This window comes from Bidens hawaiensis, unplaced genomic scaffold (assembly GCF_021521415.1).
Source record: "Bidens hawaiensis isolate Kalapana, Puna unplaced genomic scaffold, B.hawaiensis_p1.1 tig00000536_1, whole genome shotgun sequence".
In the NCBI taxonomy this organism is placed as follows: Eukaryota; Viridiplantae; Streptophyta; class Magnoliopsida; order Asterales; family Asteraceae; genus Bidens; species Bidens hawaiensis.
Window position 1 is genome coordinate 6199405 of NW_027491034.1, and position 16625 is coordinate 6216029.

General features: G+C 34.0%; 1 protein-coding gene across 1 annotated transcript; it reads right to left on the bottom strand.

The window, feature by feature from the left end:
• Window positions 1–2567: 2567 nt before the first annotated feature.
• LOC143635767 (tobamovirus multiplication protein 1-like) lies at window positions 2568–7457 on the bottom strand. Its single transcript, XM_077103519.1, has 11 exons — window positions 7302–7457; window positions 5976–6066; window positions 5841–5893; window positions 5649–5741; window positions 5471–5542; window positions 5164–5236; window positions 4999–5044; window positions 4170–4233; window positions 4025–4078; window positions 3855–3932; window positions 2568–2966 (listed from the first exon to the last, which is right to left on the bottom strand). The coding sequence occupies exons 1-11, from the start codon at window positions 7455–7457 to the stop codon at window positions 2874–2876; spliced, it is 873 nt and encodes a 290-aa protein (XP_076959634.1). The 3' UTR covers window positions 2568–2873.
• Between the last annotated feature and the right edge of the window lie 9168 nt (window positions 7458–16625).

Consider the following 16625-nt stretch of genomic DNA (forward strand, 5'->3'; position numbering starts at 1 on the left):
AGTTCATTAATATATTTTATTTATTCGTTTTCATTTAGCTTTCAAGTTGGATTCATTCGTTTCGTTCGCAAGCTTTTTACATTTCAATCATTTATTATTTCTCGATTCGTCAATTGAGGTGAGTACATTTCATCCCCCGTTTTCCATTTTATGTTTTGGGGGTAACATGCATACTTATTCAAAACAAGAATGATTTATTATACACTTTTCTCAAACCACAAACTTTAGGGTATATGACACTTGGAATACTTGCTCTTTTGTGTGTTATATGCCTCATATGCTTTACGTGCGCGAGTGTTTATTTTTATGTGGTTGTTGAGCCTCATTAAGTATGATCATACGCTCCCTTAACTACTTAGCCTTGTGCTAATAGAATATGGCCTCATTATCCGAGTATGTCGGTTGTTACCGAGTAGAAAGGATCCTCATTTACATATGTTTTATATGCCTATGAAAATTTTGAGTTCAAAATGTCAAACTTTCCAAAGTCTAGGGACCAAACTTGTCAAATTCCAAACCTTAGGGTTTAAAAAGAAAATTCGGTTTTCTCGTCCTATCGCGATACGCGACGGGACAAAAGACAAGCCCATCGCGTATCGCGAAGGGCTTGGTCAAAATCTTCTGGAAGGGTCAACAGCGATACGCGATCGCTTGTTGAACCAACACGCGATGACGTGGCCTGACACATTGTGACACGTGGCACACGGTGGCACCGTATGCCGCCGCGTGGCAACACGTCCGCCACGTGTCGCCACACGGCACAACGTCTGTCACGAGTCGCCACGTGGCAGGTCTACGTAGTGACGCAGAGGGCCTACGTCGCGATATGCGACGGGCTTGGCCAGGAGGCCATCGCGTATCGCGATGGGCTCCGATTTTTGCCAATAAATAGAAGGCCACGGGTTCAAGTCCAAACCACACCAAAACCTGCTTTCCTTTTTCTCTATAACATCTCTCTAGAAGTTCACAACCATATTACCGATCCACCTCGATAAGCGTGCCCGATTCCTCGTTTTGTGTATTCATTTCCTCGAAGTTCATGCCACCCTCCACCCACATACGACCAAGAAGGTGTTTGTTCTCGAAAGGTGTGCCGTCAATTGTTGAAGATTGGTGTTCATTGATTTGCGTATCAAGAAAGTGAAGCGGCGTCGGAATGCAGCTCAAATCATTAGGGTTTCCATAAGCCTTTAAATGTAAGGCATAACGCCAATGAATATAATAATAAAATATTATAAAGGCTTAAACCTTAAGTCGATGTTATACTCGATACCTCGAATAAAAGAAAAGAAAAGAAAAACATAACAAAGAAAGAATAAAATATAGAAATATAAATATGTATATATGTGTGTAAGTATATATGTATATTCTTTGTTATGAATATTATTTAAGGAATAAATAACTATTCTTAAATAATAAAAGAAAAGAATATGTTTCTTTAAGAAGAAGAAACGTCGGGTTTTATAAATAAACTAAATGTTTATAAATTACTTTTAAACTAAAGGTTTTCAAGTAAAAGAGATTTATGAAATAAAGGTTCATCGACGTAGTCTCGAGGGGTAATAAAGTGAAAGAAAATATTTTAGCGTCAGCGTGTTCACCAGCATTTGTTGCTGACGTATTTTACTTACATTTTGCATGTGACCAAGATTAGCGCTTGGAGTGTCGAAGTGCTACTTATATATCCGATGGCTCGGATTTGTTTTGTATAAACTTAATATACTAAAATGGTGGTTTGTAATTAAAACAAGTAATCTTTTAAACTTAAACGGGAATCTTTTATAATCCCGTCTTTTGTAATATTACAACTTTAATCCACAATTTATAGTCTTTCGCTAATTAAACATAACTCTGATTTATTTACACTTGTGGTACCAACATAAGCATCACACTCCTAGGCCGTGTTTTGGGGTGTGACAATTTGCCTATAGTATCACTCACTATTATCCTCTGTTGGCCTTGATTTTTCCATGAGGGTTAGCAAATAGTAGAAAGGTGAGTGTTTGAGAGTATGGCAAAGAGCATTGTAGTTTTTCAACGTTTACTACATCAAATTGATTGAATCAAGCAGCCATAATTCTCTAATACTTGTAACTAACGATTCAAGGCTCCTTATATACTATTTAATTTATCGATGCAATAACAACTTAGCTTGGATTTAAGATCAGTTCTTCTGTAATTTCTTTTAATTCTGAGCCTAACAGACTGGACTGGTTTTGCAATCACACTAAACAAACTATAGAGAACACACTACTGTATGTGTTGTTACTTTTTTCAGCCTCAACGGACACACTAGCTGTAAGCAATAAAATCTATAATTTTGTATATTTGCAAACTAAGATATTTAAATATGAAACAAAAACAGCTGAAATACCTTTTCATAAAGATTAATTTAATGCTACTAATCCATTGTGTGTTTTCTTATTCACAAGTATGTTCAAAATGGTCATGTTATCCATCATGCCCTCCCCATATGTTGTTTTGAGTTTTGACATCTTATGAGTTATGTCTGACTGACCCGTCCATTTACCACCTCCGCAAATGATCCACGACACATTACAATTCAAAGAATTCAATAAAAATGAAGCATTTGCTCAATTACATCCAACATGTAACATATCTTTCATCTCAAACTTTTTAGGAATCCAATTGAACAGGAAACAAAATTCTGCTACAAATGATTCAATAAATACCTAAACAAGTTCCTATCTATTGATCATGCTATTAGCAAGACATGCATATGATGAATAGGACCTTATTGTCATGATTAAAGGAACACAAAGACAGTTGCATCGTAACCAATGAAAAGCATATACGTGGAAAAAGGAACATTATGCTCACGGATCTAACAACAGGCGCTGCAATCGTTGTGATTAATTGATTGGATGATAATGATCTGACACGCGTCTAGGTGGCAGTTTTCTGAGGATGAAAAGCACGAGAGCAGCCGGGACAATCTCTACAATCTGGATACATGGCAAAACACCAATATATGTTGGATTAAAGAACTCGTGTTTGTATTAAAAGATTTATAATAGGTGGTCATTTCAGCCATTTACTTTTGAACAGGTCCACTCGGCATTCGTTTATCTAACGGTTCAAACAGGTAAAAGAGCGGGTCGACGGTCAGTGTCAATCGGTCCGGGTTTGAATTGCTAAACCCGAAGACGACCCATATTTTTACTCGTGTCAAAAGCATCAACCCCTGACCCGCACGCACATAAAAATCGTGGAATCCAAACACGACATGTTTAATCCATTTCTCTAAACAGTAAAACGGGCTGGCAGGTAATAATCAAGTTGTAAGCATGTTAATAAGATGTGCAATGGTAAGCTCTACTTATCCGAAACCTGATTATTCCCGTCACAAATGGGTTAAACAGGTCAGAAACGAATGATTAGTTTGTTCAAACCGAACATGACCCATTTTTTAAAGAAGATCTGCCAACCCAAAATCTGATTATTTTCGTGGCACGTTCGAGTCGTGCTGGAAATTACCACCCATGGCCCATAGTGTGTAGAAATAATATGATATTTGTAATCATATTCAAAACTGTAGTTATCTAGGAAATTAAAAACTGTAATTAGAACAAAAGTGTGTCGGGTCAAGCAATACTACCCGTCCCGCTTGGCTTGTTCCTTTTATAACTATTTTTTTAATTTTACCAGTTCTATTGGATATATAACACAACTGTTTTAGCCAACCCCATCTGAGCATTTGACACGTTTGATGCATATAAGTCGGTTACCATTTTATGCAATTAGCCCTTGTAAATACAAAGGCATTTCTCACAAGTGATCAAGAAGTAAAATTATTATATCTCATTAAACCAACAAATGTGGAATAAAATTACCATGTAGTAAGCAAGATCAAGGATTGGGTGATTCCTAACATGAATTTCGGCTTCCTTGTGGAATGCAGCAAGAGCAACCTATTGCACAAAAAAAAAACAATTGGTTATTGCAGGCAATAGAATATCTAGAATTCATAATAAATGACCAGCTTTGGATGGTTAGAGCTTACCATCACACATCTTATTAAAAAACATGTGCAACAAATTCCCGTTACAAATCCCACCTGCCAAAAAAAAGAGAGGGTTTAGCAGTTAGATTCTTCATCAGCCACAGGCTAAAATACCCTTGCTGCCACAGGTAACACGGATGCAAACCTCATGAAGTTTCTTCTGGCGACCTCTGGATTCAATTGGAAAGCGCCGAAGCATGACAAACAAGCTTTAACAAGAAAAAAAAAACATTATGAACAAATAAGTCATTTTTGTGGGGGCGTGTGAGTTTGTTCTGTAAACGAGCTGAGCAAAGCTAAGGTGGGCTCGGGCTAGACTCATATACAAGCCAAGGAGAGCTGGCTCAGGTTGTTTATCTCTGAGATGTTGAGCTCAAGCTCGGGTTGTAAGGCTCGTCAAAAGATCGAGCTAGCTCGTAGCTCGTCAAGCCGGCTCGTTTAATATTAATTTTTTTTTCTACTTTACACATATTGATATATATATAGAAACTAAATAATATCTCTAACATACACATAATGCAGAAATTATAAACTAGAGAATTAACAATTTATCTATATATATATATATATTAAAATTTGGGTTATAACTTGTATATAACTTGGGTTTGGGTTACGATTTAAATATACTAAATTTGGGCTATACTTTTAAATGAGCCAAACCCGAATTTTAATGTAAGAGAATTTTCAGTATTTCTTATTTATTTTTTCATTAAAAAAAGTCATGCGGCTTTAATTTACAAATATATTACATGCATGTGTGTGTAAAAAGTTGAGCATTAACACAAAAAGCAACGAGTCAGCTAACGAGCAAGCCACGGGCCAACCTTGGCTCGGGCTTGATTCGTTTACAAAACAAGTCGATTTCGAGCGAGCTTTTTGAACCTAGTGTGTGTGTGTCGGGGGGGGGGGGGGGGTTCACAGTTCTAAGCATCTGGATGTGTTCAAACTGTATTTGCACTAGATTAGCATGGTACCTTCCACCATACACAATGAATCCAATAGCAGCACAAAGCGAGATAACTGCATACACCATAAACTATTTGTTTAGTAATAACAGTTATGTCAACAGCAGCATAAAACCAACAGATGAAGCATTTCTAACCTTACATACATCAACCGCATTTGTACTATGTTCTTACCTGAAAAGAAGATTTCAGCAATCTTAATGCCAAAAGGACCATCGCTAAATTTCATATATACCCAGATGCACACCTAAAATCCACAAATTAGAACATCATTTAAAACTGCAACTGCAGCCCAACAGTACTAGAGGTGATAAACTTGACCCATTTACTTATATACGTATCAACTGGCGTTGTGTTTTATCACAAATGGTCAAACTGAATAATTTGTATTTTAAATACATACAGCTTTATAAATCATTTTTATTCAAAGATTTAGGTTATTATTGCAAAAAAATAATATTCTTTTACATTAATATTCTACCTGAATGAAGTACACAGCTCCATTGACAAGGAAATATGCAGGTCTGAGTCTATCAGCAGGAAGGCTTCTTGCCTGATATTTACAAAATATATTGTGATTTTTTTCATAATCTAATAAATTATAATCTTATTGTTGGTAAATGTAAAAACAATACACAGAGTCACTTTATGTTGAGTACCTGATGGTATATCTCGGCCCAAAATAACACGAGCAGCGTGTAAGTTGAAAAAAACAGAAGACCAGGAAGATCCAGAAGTACCATATCCAATATCTGCAAATAATAATTCTATCATTCATCTAACTCCATAGGTCAAACTATTAACATTTAACATTAAAGTGAAACCAATGAAGATGAAACAGAGTAACTTACCCTCGGCTTTAAGTGAAAAACACTCCAGTAAAATCCAAATTCAACAGCCCTTACTGTTTAAAGGTATATGAAGGATCACACAAACCGGCCAATATTAAAAGATACATAAATGATGAAAAAGAATAGCAACCTTACATCCATTGACCACAAAATTCATCAAGTGGAAAACCTTCTGTGTTGTCAAGCCATATTCAGGTACTCTTAACTGAATGCGAACAAGTTGCACCTAAACAATCACAGATAGACATAAAACACCTGCTTTCTTACGCGTTACAAAATTTATTTACCTAATTTCTCTTTATAATTCTCATTGACTTTTAGCATCACCTATCCAGAATTGAGCTCTAAATAAGCCATATATATGATTTAATATACAAATAACATATATGTAAAACCTAAATAGCTATGCGTAGCTATAAATAAGCTCTATATATGATTTAACAAATAAATAACACATATGTAAAGCCTAAAATGTTATATCTATAAATCAGCTATATGTATGATTTAATATATAAATAACATATCAGACGTTGGTCTAGTGGTCAGAGGGATTTCCTCATGAGTTTTATAGGCCCTGGTTTCGAATCTCTAGAGCATCAAACTAATTGGACGGTTGAAATTCCGACTCAAGACTCAAACTAAGGTATTGGTGATTGCCTGATTGGTAGGCCTAATGGCTTACCGCGAAGTCAGAATGCCATTATAAGTAAGCTCCATATTTATATGATTTAATATATAAGTAACATGTATGTACAAGGTTGGGGTGATATACATAGTCATCTAAAAACCATCAGTCGTACCAAACGGACTTCGATTGAACTCAAACTAGCGGCATTGGAACCGTCTCTTCGAACTCTACGATATTAGATTTTAGCTTTTCACTTTTCGATTTCTAGCTTGTAGATCTTTGTTCAGAACTTCAGACCATTGTGTCTTTTTATTTATCATTGTTTTTTTTTTCTTTTTTCCTCGACATCGTGTTATGTTACTCTAGGATTGTGTTGTATTTTGCAATTGATTGTGTCATTGTAGCTTCCTAGATTTAGGTGACTGTGTAGAATAACTAAACTCGTCATGTACAACCTAAAAAGCTAAAAGTAAGCTACATGTATGTATTGTATGGCATATATGTAGAATCTAAAAAGCTTTGCCTAGCTATAAACAAGCCATAGATATTATACGTACAACCTAAACAGCTATACCTAACTATAAATAAGAGATATGTATGATTTATTATTTAATAATAAGATAACCTAAAAGGCTATAAATATGAATAATAAAATATGTAAATAGCATGACATTGACATTAATAAATGAAATTGGAACCCTAGACAATTATAATTAGAAGAATGCAGTTACAGTTAGCCATTTAGATTTTAGAGATAGGAAATGTGGATGATTAAGATGAAACAAATAAAAACCTAATTGCAGAAGAATAATGTGGATAGAATAGAAGCATACGAGAGCGACAAAAGCGACGAGTGCATAGGCGGCACAGAGAGCGTAGAAGGCACCTTCCTGCCATTCATCGATCTTATTCCACCATCCGTACAGCAAACCCCGCACTGACGACGAGTAATCTTCCATCAGACTCACAGCCAATGACCACCTTGACATTATTATTATTATTATTATTATTATTATTATTTCAAAGTGAAGGTGTAAACGACAACGATGAAGCAAGCGTGCGTGCAGGTTAGTGACTCAATGGGTGGGACGGACATCTGACAGATTCCACTTTTATTTTATTCTATAAACTAAAGCCTTCATTAATTGCTTCAAATCCATTCCAAATATTAAAACAATACTCCTTTCTCCCGACTACGGCTGTTCACGAGCCGAGCAAAGGCTTGCTCGTTGCTTGGCTCGTTTACAACCGAACCAAACCGAACGACTGAAATTTGAACCGAGCGAAAACCGAAACAAGCCAAAATCGAATCGAGCATTTTTCGATCGACCGTCGAGCGATTTTGAGCATTATTTTTTTTTCACTTTAAAATTAGTAGGTTTTAGACAAATGTGTAATCAATTGTAAATTTTTGTTAAAATGAAGTTTTAAGTGAGATATAATGATCATTTAAAAAAACTTATAGTATTCTAAAATCTTGAATCGAACAAATAAAAATATAAAATTGACGGAATATGAAAAATTTAAAAGGGTAAAAATAGTTGTAAGCTTATATTTATGTGTTTTGTCTATATATTTATATATTTGTTAATATATAATTATATATAAAATAAAATAAAAATATTCGAGCCGAACCGAACCAAGCAGACCTTTGCTCGTTGCTTGACTCGTTTACAAACCGAACCGAGCAGAGCGGCTCGTTTTCAATTGAGCGAAAAAATGAGCGAGCATTTTCCGAGCATTTTCCGAGCAATTTCCGAGCGAGCGGCGAGCGAGTTCGAGCGACGAGCGGTTTGGACAGCCCTACTCCCGACCTACTTAGGGTGTGTTTGGGATTGCTTATTTGAGTGAAAAAGGACTTTTGATTAAAAAGACTTATAAACTTATGAAATTTTGAAAAGAAGTTTTTAAAAGAATGTTTGGATTAGCTTATTTGTTGGTGAAAACCAAAATGACCAAAAGGGACACTCTTTTTTAACATAAGTGTAATGGGATGTAAGGGTGAGAGGGGTGTAATAGGTAAATCACCAATATACGAAGAAACAATTAGTTAAAATAGTAATACGCGTCAAGAATTGATCTCATTCCAAGATTATGGTGTCGGTGGACTCGTTATGGCAAGATTAACAAGTATTGTGATTCAATTTCCAAATTAGATGTGAAAATATAGGTCCAAGAATGTTAATTGGGCCACGTGTTTGCTATAAGGGTCACGGGTATGGGTTTAGATAATGGGTAAATGGGTTATGATATCATAATAATCAGAATTTGCAATAAGGTCCTTGGAGATTAGGGTTGGGATCACTTTGAGGTTAAAGTTTGGTTTTGGTTGAAATTGTATAATATTGAAAGATATTTTATATAATAAATAGATATTTTAATTTCATGTGAAATGAAACCACAAGGACAAAAATCGTAAATTTGAAACTATTGGACTAAAACCGCATATTTGGACAAAACAACAGGGACGAAAACACAGTTTACTCTAAAATTTGTTTAGTATATTCATTTTATTCGATTTTGCAAATGGTATTGTACTCGTATATTTCCCATTACTAACAAAAATATCGTTAGCGTTTATTTTACTTTATATTCATTTATTTTTAATAAAAAAGTGACCCATGTTCTATAATCTTAAAACAGATTTCGTGAGATTGTTTCTACAATCTTAAACCTTATATATAAGGATTTTGGGTTCACGAAATGGTTTAAAATAAAAATTATTTTAGAGATTATAATCTTAAAAATATATTTTTTCGGAAATTACACGCAAAGTACAACTTGTTGTGTTTGGATTTTTAAAGATCATGGTGCAATCTTAAATCCTATATCGCGTTACAAAATGTAATGTTTGATTCAACCGTTTGGTTTTAGAAACGATTTTTGTAGACGTTTGTATTCTAAATATAGTGTTAGAAACGGTTTCGGAAAACCATTGAGATTTTATTGGTTTTGTTTTAACGATTTTTACAATTGTTTGTGTCTAACAATAGTGTTAAAAATAGTTTAGTAAACCCTTCGTTTCTTGTAAACATTAATAATCTAATGTGCGCGTTAGATCGGGATTATCAGTTTTTGTAAGCATTTCATTTCCTAAAATGTGTGTTAGAAATGATTATTTTTATAAAATAATATGTTTAAAAGTTTTTCTAAACATCTCGTTTCCACATATTTAAATATCTAACATGCGTGTAAGATATGATTTATGATGTATAATTATTTATACATTTTATTGCATCAGTTTATACCCGATTCATGTTATTTTCTTTATGATATTATTGAGAATCGGTTCTAATAAGCCTTTATTTGTTTTTATAGGAAAAATGAGCTTAGGATACCAAACATGATGAAAAAACAAAGAAAAGAATCAAGAAAAATGAAAGTCTGGCCCTAAGCATGGGGTTGTGCCTCATCTAGGCATGCCTCATTTCCATTTGAAGACATATAAGCTAAGCATGGGCCAATCCTAAGCCAGACATGCCCCACGCCTCCTCAGAAGATGACAAAAAAGTACATTGTCCCCCTTTTTGCCGACACACGGGGTCATGCCTCACCCAGGCATGCCCAATGCCAATCAAGCCTGCCAAGAAAGTACAATCAGCGCATGCACAATAAATGCATGAGGGACCAGCACAGGCCAAGCCTCACCTAAACATACCATGTGCCTAGCAATATGCCAAAGAGTACAACAGAAGCACGTGGTGTACTACTTGGGGACCAACATGGGTCATGCTTTGTGCACAGTGAGCCTATATAAAGACCATGCATGTTGCTCATTTGGGTGTGTCCGATTTTAGAAAAAAAAACACACTCATTTTCACTCCCACAATCCATAGAATTAAAGAAAGAGAAGCTCTTTAATCCTCATACAACATCAAGAAGAAGTCTTAGCATCATCATAATTATCTAGCTTGGTTTCTTAGTTAGATTATCTTAAATATTAAACATGAATGCTATATTCTTCTATTTTGGTCTTAGCATCATCATAATTATCTAGCTTGGTCTCCGCCAAGGGATGATTTTCAAAAATCACCCGCCAAAACAAGGCTCCTCCAAGGGATGATTTTCAAAAATCACCAGCCAAAACAAGGCTCCGCCAAGGGACGATTTTCAAAAATCACCCGCCAAAACAGGGATGATTTCTAAAAATCACCCGCCAGAACAAGGCTACGCCAGGGGATGATTTCCAAAAATCACCCACCAAAACACGAAACCATGATATTCAAAATATCGACTGATGCATGTTAAGTACCTACTTGTCGGGAAGAATGGTTTTCATTAACCAAATACCTAAACAGACAACATTGGTATAAAACGAGCGGAATACAAACGATTGAAAAAGTACAATAGAAGACAAAAGCTCATGATAAGTCCACAACTCCCCATTTTGGAAAAGGACAACTATGGACTAGGGGGACTTGTAGAGGTAGGGTATTAAACCCACCATTTAACAAGTATAATACCCAAACCAAGTGCAACCAAAGCGCTGGGTGGAATAAACGGCGAGAGTAACCGCCACGCGCCAGATAACATATGGCGCTAAAGTGGTTCCCTAAAATAATATACATCCCCTGACGCCTAGGGAATGGTACCGCAAAGATCTCACAAGTATGGGACAAAAAGGTACAACCTACATGGGAATAAACACCTAACCAATGGGGGCCGGACAACACACGAAGGATGGTACAAAATAGTACGAAACGTCCTTGTCAAAAGGCCATGATGCCCACCAACTTCCACCAACCTCCACAATCACACGAATGGAGAATATTATTGGTGGAAAGATATGACAACGTGGTTGACCATCCTCTCTCTCTCTCCTCCGGTTATAAATACCATTTGTTCTCCAAATGGTAAAGGATATATATTCTCCCATATTCACCAAATATATTCCATACTATCAAATACTGATTCTCACGCCGGAGGGTGGTTACGAGAGAATCCCCCCCCATTCCTCGTAACGAGCTCACGGTGTTCTGTTTTGCAGGATATACTCATCTGCGCCAGGAAGGTTTTATAACCCATCATGGGGAATACTTATCTTAACCCCTCGGACTAACGTGTTAGACCTTGAGGGGTGGATCCGTGTTTCTTCAGTATGCTACATGAAAATTGGTTAAACACATATCCTCATGTTTAGATTTGAAAAGATTGAACATTTGTTATGAATTGATATTTTTGTTAAGTAATATTATGAAAAATTAGTTGACACAACTATTTTAATATTATACTTGGGTTGAAAATTCATAAATCAGGGGAATACTTGAACTTAGTCTAATTTAATCAACCATAGGTGGATTATGTGTTGTTCATGTAATCTTTCCGACCGGTTGTTAAATTTGAATTTCGTAATTGAATGATAATCTATATCTTTAAATTTCAACGTAAAGGTTCACTTACATTATAGTATGATTTGAGGTGATTAGTTTGTATAATTCATACTAAGTTTTCCGAAAAATCATTTGGAAGGTTATCTATAACTAGAAACTATTCTTTTTCATAAAACAAAATAGTGAAATTATCATATATTTAAGTTTACCATCATTAGGAGTCAAGTGGATTCTAAGTAAAGGTGATAGCTTCTTAATTCTTGTTTATCTCCACTATCGTGTTACTTGCTTTAATTTAGTTTCACAAGTTTTTTCTAAAAATTAATCTTAAAAAAAAATCAATTAAGCTCATTTCTCACGGTTTTTATATTTGCAAAGATTTAGTATTAAATTTTATGTATCCATAGATTGATACCCGGTTCTCTCCGTTACTATACTACCACACGACGGGTACACTTGCCTTTTGTGTGTGTGGTTAAGTCTAGGTGAAAACCATTTTTAAAACCAGACAAAGTGTGAAAAATCTTTAATATACATATATATATATATCGCATCACATCAATTTATTATACATATAAACATATGTGTTTAAAATGTTTTATGTGAACTTTAATTTTCTAACGGGCTTGTTAGAAAATAGTGTAGAGAGACGTACATGTGTATTTTGGTGAAATAGTGCACAAAAGATTCCACGTGAGTCTGTTCATATTCCTCTCATTAAGTTACTAATAAGTTAAACATTAATTTGGTTTTAATTGTACGACTTTTTGGCTATACATTAGAAAAACCAACAATTTAAAAAAATTTTGTCCAAACGCTTATTGTTTCATTTATGTATAGTTTTTCCTCCAACGTGCGCGTTAGAATCGTTTAAGTTCTAATATTTTGTTAGAAATTGTTTATTTTATAAATCATACGGACCGAAAATGTTTTATGTAAACATTAATTATCTAGTGTACGCGTTAGAAACAAATAGAAATGGTTTCTTTTATAGATTGTATCCTTGGAAAACGTTGTTAACGCTTAGTTTTATAAAATGCACAGTATAACACATTTTTTTACATGTGTGATATAAACCACTTTAGTACATGGTTATTGATGTGATGTGGGGGCATATGAAAAATGTGTTAAGTTTTTTCAAAGGTTTGTTCACACAATGTCTAGTTTTAAATATATAAAAATGATTATTATCTTAAATAAACCACACATAAATAGGCAAGTATAGCTATCATATGTAGTAAAATATAGGTAAGAACCAAGTATCTATCCACGGGCACACTTGTTTGAGTTTTACTACTACATCTTTATATTTATCTCAACCCGAAGTGAATATCATATTAGTTTTGGTTGTGATAAGTAAGTTCAACGAAGTTAAAGATATAAATTAAAAGACAATACTTTTGGGTTTTTATAATTTTTAAATAGACAGAAGATCAAATATAAAAGGGTATCATCTTGGTTCAAACTCCTCTTAACTTTGGTTTAACAATGAATTAGTAAACATGTGATGTGAGGTTGCTTTGGTGATTAAATGTGGGAATAACACATTATTCCTAAGTCATGTTATTCCATAATAATTAAAGAAAGAGATATGCATAACTTCATGATCTCCACTAAAATATCATTTTATGTAAGCAAGTGGTTTATGATAAATATTTATAAGATAACTCGCTTTTAAGATGAGACAATCCCTTAAAAGGGTGACATGTCTTTCTACCATTTGCCTTTGATACATTTGGTTTTCTGGCTCCAGAGGCTGTGAAATTTTTGAATAGGGTTCAGCGCGTCGTACACGAAACCTCTTCAGCTTCTAGGTCTCAAAGCTTCGTTTTTAGCAGGATTGGCTTTGCTGTTCAAAAGGGGGTTGCGGCGCAGCTTGTTGCCCGTTTGCCTGCCACTTTATTGTAATCGTTTTATAGTAAATTATATAAAACTTCGATTTCCAGATATTAAATCAACCACTGCCAGGCCTAGCTCAAAAAAAATATTGTATTATACATAAAATATCAATTAAGATTAGTTGAGTCATAAATGATTAATCTTGAATTACCAAATCTTAATCCACACAACTCTTGGACAATTATAGAACTCATGTAAAAACCACCCAAGAATGGTTAAATCAGGTTTTGTTGCACACTCACTTAATGAGTAATTAACCGATCTTAGTGGATGAATATCAACAATCCGTTTCCACAAACATTGTTGATGATTCACATTCTAAAATGGTTAAATATTATTAATATTCCCCTTGATCCATGTCAATATTAGGATTCACCTTTTATTTCCCTAACCAAGCCCTTATAAGAATAGAGATTCCTCGATTTATCATCAGGCTTAGAATTTGGCGGCTCATTTAAAGATTCTTAATTTAATAACCAAACCCTTACAAGAGTGGCAGTTTCCCGGCTTATTGTCAAGCTCGGAACTTGGTGTATATTTTAAGGTTTGCCAATGCCTCACAAGACTAGCAATTTCTTGTTTTCTCGTCAAGCTTGGCACTTGGGGTATCTTTTAAGAATATTTAAACATTACTCATCAAGTGATAATTGCAACATAAGCATTACTTATTAAAAACCGATCACATGTTTAACTATCATTATTAAACTTTAATTAAGATTCATTATAAACCAAGATGATACTATGAAAGTTTAGCCAATAGTAAACATAATATTAATCATCAAAGTAATAAATAAAGCATGATCCAATTGAAACAATCTAGCTAATTTGGATGACTAATCTTTGATGCTAATGTCCTCTTCCAAGATCTTAACCTCCTTAAGCTTCAAGGGTTGGATGGGTGGGATAATTCCCTTGTTAATGGTGGTGAAAAGAGTTGGTTGAAGTAGAGTAAATGAGATTGGAAGGTGTATTGAATGAATGAGATGAGCATTCATTTTATAAGTTGTCCAGGTGCCCATAACACGACAGTGTTATGCATAACAGGGCCATGGTGACTTTTTTTGTCCACCTGCATTAAATGCTCATCATTAGTTCTTACAACAGAGGTTAACACGGTCGTGCTTAGCTGGGCATGGCCGTGGTGAGTCCACAACAGTCCTTATCTCATCCAATTTTGTCATTTTCTCTTGTATTGAAGATATGGTCATGTTTAGGAAGGTATGACCCTGTTTTGCTTCAGAATATTCTATTTTGTTTTTTACTCTTGTTCTTGATTGCATTGTGTTTTTAGGTTAACATGGTCATGTTTAGGCTTCCTGATTTTTGTCTTTACTTCGTATGCTCTAGGAATGTCAATGTCTTGATTCACCATAGGGTGTGTTGAGTCTGTTTTCACCGTTTATCTCCATTTTTCTTCGTATGTCAGCTCATTTTATTCCGGGAGGCTATATTTACCTATAGATAGAAATTATAAACGTTAATGGTTATTTATTCTAATATATTTGTCGATATTACGCTTATTTGGATATATTTTAGTGCTGAAAAGATGTTATAAGTTCTTATATATCATGTATCAAACCTAAAACATATAAAACCATTTGATATTTTAGGTTTTAATTTTTGAATTTATAAACCCTTAGTGATATTATTAATATAACATACTGCAAAACTAAGACGTTTTAGAATGATTTTTAAATAAAGTTTTGCATATTTAGATAATTCAAAATGTTTTGATACTCTTTCTAAAAGTAGTATATGTTAAACTAAGATAACGTTCTCAATGATACTCTATGGTGGAAAACAACTCCGTGTCGTATGAACAAAATTGATTGCTCAAACTTCACTACTTAAATGTCGTAATTGTAACAACTTTATATTGTTTTGAACATATTTGTTCAAGAGTATAGTTTCAAAATTAGAATGAGGATATGTGTGCATGGAGTCTATTTGATTTTGTACCTCAATTCATAGCTTAAAATGATATCATTGAAATGATTTCGGTCGGATGATGAGGGTGTTGAAGATAATAATAACACTTTGAGATTTGATGTATATATGTTGTCTTTTTATCCATTTGAATATTTATTATTAAAAAGTGTTTTACACTTTATGTTGTAGTTTCGGTTGTATTATTATTTTGTGTTCAATATCTTCGGATAACACATGCAGTTTTACAACTGAATACGATAATATTTTTTGTGACATATAAAATTATTTTATAGATTTTGTTTTAACGAAAAAAATTTGAGTTTATAAAAAAGGTATAATTTTAAATGGATAGTGCAAAAAGAATTTTGCATAAGAAACAACTTGTGAGTTGTTGTGTTGACTAAAGACTAAGAAGACACATCAAATATATAACAAAATCATGAGAGGGTCATGGAATAACGTAGTGAGTGTATTAAGATGAAATATACAAGAATGCGATATTTACCTCCTTGGAAATCAGTAATGTGAATTAATATATAATGACGCATTTAACTCCTTTGGATTTCACTAAGTGTGAATTGTAAGATAATATACGTTAATGAGATATTTATATCCTTGAATATTCATCTTTGAAAATTCACCGAGTGTGAATCATAAGAGATTTATTATGTTCTTATTTTAACTTGAATTTAAATAAATCTTAAGAGGTTTATTATAATAATCTTAATATAGCAATGAATATATAGATGTTACTATTCTCATCCATATTGTTTGAGCTATGTGAAAGTTTGTCTTTCATTTTGGGAGATTATCTTAAAAAATTGTTTCAAGAGACAACAATGAAATGTATAAATCACTTTATGCAAATGTGAATTTCAAGAGTTTGAGTGTCAATGTAGTTGACTTTATCTCGACATAATAGTGATTGTATACGAGTAAAGTTCATCTTGTTGGCGATGAATTTATTTATCAAAATGATTTGGATTAAGACTTATATTC